The sequence below is a fragment of the Vigna unguiculata genome, chromosome 11 (assembly GCF_037176805.1).
Source record: "Vigna unguiculata cultivar grain cowpea cultivar isolate G323 ecotype 2 chromosome 11, ASM3717680v1, whole genome shotgun sequence".
Classification (NCBI taxonomy): Eukaryota; Viridiplantae; Streptophyta; class Magnoliopsida; order Fabales; family Fabaceae; genus Vigna; species Vigna unguiculata.
The window spans coordinates 37,351,686-37,359,699 of record NC_140802.1 but is presented as its reverse complement, the minus strand read 5'-3'; the positions used below and the strand labels follow the sequence as shown (position 1 = coordinate 37,359,699).

The window sequence follows — 8,014 nt, the reverse complement described above, 5'->3', positions numbered from 1 at the left end:
GAAAACAATATAGGACATTTTTTCCGAGAAAGATAGCATAAAATAATGTGGCAACAACAAATGAAGATGTGGACACTTGGACACTGTTGTCTTTGTCATGTGAATGGATGCAAAACTGTGTTTGCAAGCAGTCTTAATAAAATGGAAGTGGGTCCATGGGTCCATCCTTGGATTATATAAGTTCTGATTCATGATTGGAGATGTCAGAACACATGATACGCGTTTCAACTCCACTGTATCAAAAACAGAGGAACCCAATTCTCTTTTGCTTTCACCTCATTTCTCAACCTTAACTTCACTCTCACAAACAAACATATTCCAACACCACCATGGTTAGAGCTCCCTATTTTGATAAAAATGGAACAAAGAAAGGAGCATGGTGTGAAGAAGAGGACAACAAGCTTATCGCTTATGTCGAAAAACATGGCCACCCCAATTGGCGTCAACTTCCAAAATTTGCAGGTTTTACATCGCTCTCCATCAATCATCAGATCAAAGATTATCAATTTAGGGTTTCTTGATTCATGGTTTTTAGTTTTTTGTGTGTAACAGGGTTGCAAAGATGTGGAAAAAGTTGCAGACTTCGATGGATGAATTACCTGCGGCCAAATCTAAAACGAGGGAACTACACCCCAAAGGAAGAGCAAATCATCACTGATTTGCATAAAAAGCATGGAAATAAGTAGGGGTTTTGTTGCTTCTCGTTAATTTTCAAAGTTTTAAGTTTTTAGTTCATACTCACAATTTTGTCATCGTGTTTTACATCGCTGAAAATGTCGCCGACAAATATTCTGGATACGGTTGTAATGAGTCCAAAACCAGTTTTTAAAAGGATAAAATATGTGTCATAATGTTAAAGTTTGACTTATGTAACATAAAACGAAAAATCTAATTTGAAATGAACAACAATGCTAACGAAACGTCTTGCTTAATCATTGAATTTGGTCATGTAGTTTTTGTTATTTTGATCAATATGAACAAGTTCTAGTTTTGGTGTTACTGTTATGTATCGAAAGACAAACAATTATTCAACATCTTCAAATGTTTAACACTTGGTCGTTACAATGAGAATTCAGTGAACAAAGGGTATTTTACTGATTTGTATTTGGTGTGAAATTTGTGTGATAGATGGTCTCTGATTGCTGAAAGTTTACCCGGAAGAACAGACAATGAGATAAAGAACTATTGGCACAGCCACCTAAAGAAGTTTCAAAGCAGCAACAATAACACTTGTTGTGATGAAGATTTGAAGTCCAATGGATGCAAAGAGTTTGAAATGGCAATGGACGAAGCTCCTAGTGTTGAATCTCACCACATTTTGGAGAGTTCGGTGTCAGAAACTTCCTACACCGACCACAATTCCCCTTCACTTTCATTTTCTTCGAGTCACACAGAATCAACCATGAACTTGTGCAAGGAAGAAGAAAGTGTTGCTTCATGGGAAACATTGGATTTAGGGTTTAGTAGCAATTTCTGGACTGAACCCTTTATTTCAGAAAACGCACTTGATGAAGATTATTTTTCCATTTCCTCTTATGGGACAGAACCATTTTACTTGTGGTAGTAGTTGTGAGTCTAGAATTTGCTTGAAGTTATAGAAGACGTGGTCTTGCATATTTGCTCGTATGTTCTGGATTTTGGAGGAAATTTTGGAAAAAGAGTTGACGCTTGTTTTCACAATTTCCGTAAGAGGAAAAACGAAAAGAGATTTGTGTCAGCAACTTGGTTTTTGAGAACGACAATCACTCATGTTGATGAGAGAATCGGAATCTGATGTGTATTGTAAAATTACAAAAGTCAATTACATATAATTTTGACATAGATTTTACAATATTATTAGCTAATTAAAAGTTGTCTTTGAAGTGATTGATATAAAATGAACAATCGTGATATCATTTTGTATAGTTTAATTAGATTTTATGTAAAAGACATATAATAAAGAGTTGAATAGTTATGTATATTCACTTTCCTAATATATTGCGATCCAAATTATATATAATATTGCTATCATTTTTAAATAGTTATTACGAAGAAAACAAATTTATTATTCTCTTCAATAGTTATTTGAAATTTCTATATTTAAAAAAAAATGGATTCTGTCCTATAAGTTTTTAAAATTTTAATTTCTTTTAAACTTAACTATCCAGTGACCATATTTTGTTATACAGTTTAAATTTGTTATAAAAATTATTATTTTCTAAAAATTCTTCATCCAAATACATTATCAAGGTTCTTGCTATATTGATTAAGAAGCATTTAAGATGTTGAATCGAATAAGAAATAGGAAAGTGATGATGATTTAAACAAGTAAAGATGTTGCTTGTGTTCATCGAAGCTTTGAAAGTTTTATCAACTTACTTTAAAAGTTTTTTTATATTGGAATTATTTTTCTTGCAAGACAAGTTATCACTACATAAGAAGAGTTATTTTCTTCAATTTGTTTGGCTAAGAATGCATTAAGATTTTAATGAATGTCGTGAATGAGATTCACTATTTCTTTTGAGATGAAAATTTGGATTTATTAATAATACAACTATATGTATCCTTATGTGATTTGAATGGGAGGATTGAATTAGTCAGGAGCTTATTCATAGGAAAATTTGGAAATAAACAAGTTTACTATATGACAATCGAAACATGATATAATAGTTTAGACCAAGGATTTTTGAAAATCCTCGCAATGGGTAATCGCGAGTTACTGAAGAAGAAGGAACAACAAGTTTCCTCAAGGAACAAAACATGCACAAAGATAGAAAATATATGTATTTGTTGGTTCTTTCGAGAAAAGATTAATGGAGAAGTGCAATATTAACAAGATATGGGTTCAATTCACATATAAGAGATTAGTATTATTCTAACCCAAAACATTAAGTCAATGAGTTTACGGGTCTTTATCTCATATGATGCTCAACTTTTTTATTGGGTCTTTTGAGAAAGGATCACTATGGAGATACAACACTAATGAGACATGAGTTCAACCCACATATAAGAGATTGACACCATTTTAATCCAAAACATTAAGACAACGAGTTTATGAGTCTTTATCTTATATTGTGCTCAACTTTTTTAATTTTACGCGATGTAGGACTTAGACACATATTTGAATTCCCAACTGTATTGGATATCAAAAATTAATCAGCTTTACGAAATAGTTGAAGAAATGAAACAAAACAGAATCGTAAAGAGAAGAAAGGTTTTGAGAAGATTGTATTAAGAAGAAGAAAGAATTACATCATCTTTTCCCAAAAATCTCATCAAAATACAAGTACAAGGAAGTGAAAACTAAATTAAGAGATTCTTAAGATTACTGGTTATCTCTTTATGAAATAGACTTAAAAGTTCTATTTTTAATTAAGAAGACCAAACATTATAATGTTCACAAGTTTTTCTTTTATTAGATATTTTATTATTGTTTCTCTATTTCTTAAATTATGAAATATGATCAGTACAATTTAATAAATTTATAATCATATGAATATATATATATATATATATATATATATATATATATATATATATATATATATATATATATATATATATATTCATATTTTTATAATTTAGTGTATATTTGTTTTTGTGTATATTTGTATTCTTTCTTCATAGAGGGAAAAGTTAATATTGATTTTATCTTCAAATTATAAAATTTGTTTTATGGTAAAGTTTAAACTCATTTATATATTATAAATTAGTTTTATTTGTATTTCATGTCAAACTTTCATCCCACCCCTCACGTCAAAGTTTATTTATTTTGAGTGTGAGACTAGACATTAATGAATAATCTCATAGTAGCTTAATAGGAGGTGAAGCAATATATTTAAGGTTAAATTACTCTTTTGGTTCCTTTCTATTTGTCATGAAATTTCAGTTTGGTCCTTAAGTTTTTCGTTTTCTCAACTTAGTCCTCATTTTCTTAAAAATGACTCAATTTGGTCATCACCCTAAACTTTGATCGAACGGTGTTAAAGTCAATGCCACGTGTTAATTTGTGGTTTTTTTGAATTTTTTTTTGAATTTTTTTAATATATTTTTTGAATTTTTTGTATTTTTTTTAATTTTTTACACGTATTACTTCATAGTTGTGCCACGTATCAATTTCTAGTTTTTTTAATTTTTTTAATATTTTTTTGAATTTTTTGAATTTTTTTATTTTTTACACGTGTCACTTCACAGTTGTGCCACGTGTAAAAATTGACATGTGGCACAATTATGAAGTGACACGTGTAAAAAATTAAAAAATAAAAATAAATAAAATTTAAAAAAAACCAGAAATTGACACGTTGACTTTACCACTTTTTGGTCAAAGTTAACAATAATGATCAAATTGAGTCATTTTTAAGAAAATGAAGACCAAATTAAGACAACAAAAAACTTGAGAACTAAACTGAAATTTCCTGACAAATAGACGAAACAAAAAAGTAATTTAACCTAAATTTAATGAAAAGTAAATTTCATTATAATAGACTCTAACCCATTACTTTATTTTCTAGAGCTGATATTTCTTATTTGACTTCAGTCAAATAAATGAATTACTCAAATAGTAAATTATCTAAAAGAAAACTTGTCTTCCCTTATTTAGTGAAGTAAATAGTTCAAGTCAAAGATATTTCTCATAAAACATATTATGTATTAAAAAACAGTATTATATATATATATATATATATATATATATATATATATATATATATTAATCAGGCTGGGTAAAAAATTTATAATCGGAAGGAAGAGTAAATTTTGTACTGTTTATCAACATTTTCCTTGTACAATACTGCAGAATAAAGTATATATATATATATATATATATATATATATATATATATATATATATATATATATATATATATATATATATAACCAATAAAATTATAACACTTCAAAAATCCAGAATAACAATTTACCAAGATTTTCAAAACAACTAATTTAATAACTGTTTATGAAACTGGCAAAGGTCTAGAAGCAACAAAAACTGTTATGCCTGCGGTCAAAAGTAAACGAACAATCAACAACGGAAAATAAAAACATCTTTGTTCTAAAGATTCATTCAACGTGTGTCATCAAATATAAAGAATTTATTTTGAACTTTTATTTGAAATTGAATTACATATATTTAACACGCACTATTACTCAAAAACAAAACAGATTTATTGTTTATTGCTTGCGAGTTTTGATAGGCGAAAGTTCTTTGGACAAAACAATGACAACACACAACCCTCCACCAAATCAGATCACGCAGCTAGAATGATCCAGAATATAACCAAAGTTCATATTAAAAAAAAAAGGTTCGAAAATAAAAGAAAGCAAAATGTCAAATTATTCTAATTCTTTTTTAGTTTAAATTATTTTTCATTTTTGTTAAATATTGGATGATTTTCAAATGATTTTTTTAATTATCTTCTAGTTGGGTCCTTAAACTTTTATTTAATTTTGAATCAAGTCAATCTATTTAACTATTATTACATCAAACCTATTCTTTACATCCATTTTGTGTAGGTTTGGTGAAAGAAACTTGTAAAATACAGATTTTATAGAGTCAATAAAAGTGAAAAGTTTGACCAAAAGATATAATTGAATATTTATAGTGTAAAAAATATCATTTTATATTATTTTTTTTATCAATAAAGAATGAATTTTAATTAAAAAGAGAACTTAAGGGTGCTCTAACCCTTATACAAAATATCTTATATAATTTAATTATAAAAAAATATACAATGATATTTATGTGAATAAAATAAGTGTATTATTGTTGGATCTTTGGAGAGAGGATCACCAGGAAGATTTAAAACTAATGAGCATGAGTCCAACAAACATAAGGAATTTATAGACCTTCATCCTTATATGATGCTCAACTTTCTCATTTTTACTCGATGTGAGACTTAGACTTACACTTAGATCCCAACAATTATATTAATTACTAGTTTAACTAATGTAATATTAACATACATTGAAAGATTTGATGTAATGTATGAATATTATTTTGGTTAGATTAGAAACCGATGTCTTATTAGGAATAACATATTATGTAGTATTTATATAATATTTTAGTTCTTGATTCTTTTTTATCTTTCAAGTTTTAGTTAGATATCTATCATTTAGGACTCGTTTCGATTTTCTTATAATTTATGGATGAACATGAAAATATCTACAGAAATATTTAAGAAAATAAATTATAAGCAGTAAATTACGAAATTGTTGCAATTTTTAACAAAATTTACAATAGACAAAGTTTTAAAAAATTACAAAAGTAATAAATCGTGTTTAATAAACATGACTGTAAAATAAAGAAGTCTTATTTTTTTCATTCATAACTTCAGAAATCATGTTTTAGATATGCGACTATTACTAACAACTTCATGAGTTTACACAGGTATGTCCATTCTATTCTATTTTGTTTCACGTTTTCACGTTTTCACGTTTTTCTATTTTTTTTTTCTTTTTATTTTATTTTATAGAAGTTATATATGAAGTTATTACATTACACAACTTCATTTCTTTTTAAATCTGGCTTCTTCTTTTTTAAATCTTTTATGTTATTTTTAAATTTTTATATTAATATGATCAATAATTTGTTTATTTTCAATACTTTTTCAATTTTTATATATTCATGTATTTCCAACTTTGAGATATTTATTTATAATTCATTTTTTTTAATTTTTTTAGTTTAAATTATTATATTTTGAATAATTTGATTAATAAATTATTTAAATCTCTTAAACTTGTGTAATTTTTTTATATTAATATATTTTTTAATAAATTGAAATTAAAAATTTATAACTATTTTTTACTTTTAATTTTTCCTTTTAATTTTTATTTTTTTAACTCTTTTTTACAAATATTTTTGTTTTTATTTTGTTAAGTAATATAATTATTAAATTTTATGTAATTCTTATTTAAAAACTTTGTTAATCAAATTATTCAAAGAATGTATTTAAAATAAAAAAAAATAAATAAATTAAGTTATTTAAATAAATATCTCAAAATTAAAAAAGTCATTATGTATAAATTGTAAAAACATTGAAAAAATAAAAGTCCTATGAATCAAATTGATGTAAATATTTAAAAGATAATAACGAAATTACAAAATAAAAAGGTAAAATCAATATTTGAAAAAAAAAACAGAAGTCGTGTAGTTACTTCAAGACTTCTAAAAAATAAAATAAAAATAAAAATATGAAAATATAAAACGAAAGAGAACAGTATTGTTTACAAAAATTAATGAAAAATAGTGGTGTATTAGTAGTAAGAACTTTTGAGAAATAAAATTAAACAAAACAGAAAGATATGAAATCTTTATTAATAAGTATGAGTTTAATAATAATAATAATAATAATAATAATAAATTAAAAACAAATTTATTTTTAAAAATGAAGTCGTGTTAAGTAATTACAATGTTTTTGTTTTAAAGTCGTATTTTTAAATACAACTTAACTATTTTGTAATTTTTAAAAAATTTACAAAAATCGGAAAATTTAAAAAAGAAATCCTACACGTATCTTTTCCATAAAATCCCCCACCACTCTCTCTAAAGTGTTTCTGGCCAAAAAGTGTTTTGGTTGTTTACTAAAAAACAAAGCAAAGTTTGCAAACAAAAAGTGGGTGGTTGCTCTCAAACACTCAATAATCTAAAAAATATGACAATTTTTTTTTGATTTTTTTTTTGCCATATATAGAAATGATATCTCTCAGAGTACACAATATGGAGTATAGAATCTAGGACGGGTGAGATTACACTATTAGAATACTTTTTAATGATGTCGACCCAACTAAGTATGACATGTGCTCAAATCATACTCACATACCAAGTCAGATTAATCACTGTCCAAACAATATAAATCTTAAGTTAATTAATTAATTCTAATTAACAGGTAATTAGATCGGTTAAATTAAAATTCAATCAAGTAATCTAAGAATTTTAGTATAAAAGATACATTTTACAAAATTGATGATTACATTATTATTTTTTTTACAATAATTCTCTAAAATTCGATACTTCGAATTGACTTTGATATCAGAGTGT

General features: G+C 25.8%; 1 protein-coding gene across 1 annotated transcript; it reads left to right on the top strand.

Annotated features, from left to right (window-relative positions):
• The first annotated feature begins 217 nt into the window (after window positions 1–217).
• LOC114170086 (transcription factor MYB63-like) lies at window positions 218–1,874 on the top strand. The gene is made up of 3 exons (XM_028055568.2): window positions 218–462; window positions 553–682; window positions 1,129–1,874. The coding sequence occupies exons 1-3, from the start codon at window positions 330–332 to the stop codon at window positions 1,562–1,564; spliced, it is 699 nt and encodes a 232-aa protein (XP_027911369.1). The 5' UTR covers window positions 218–329; the 3' UTR covers window positions 1,565–1,874.
• Window positions 1,875–8,014: the final 6,140 nt, after the last annotated feature.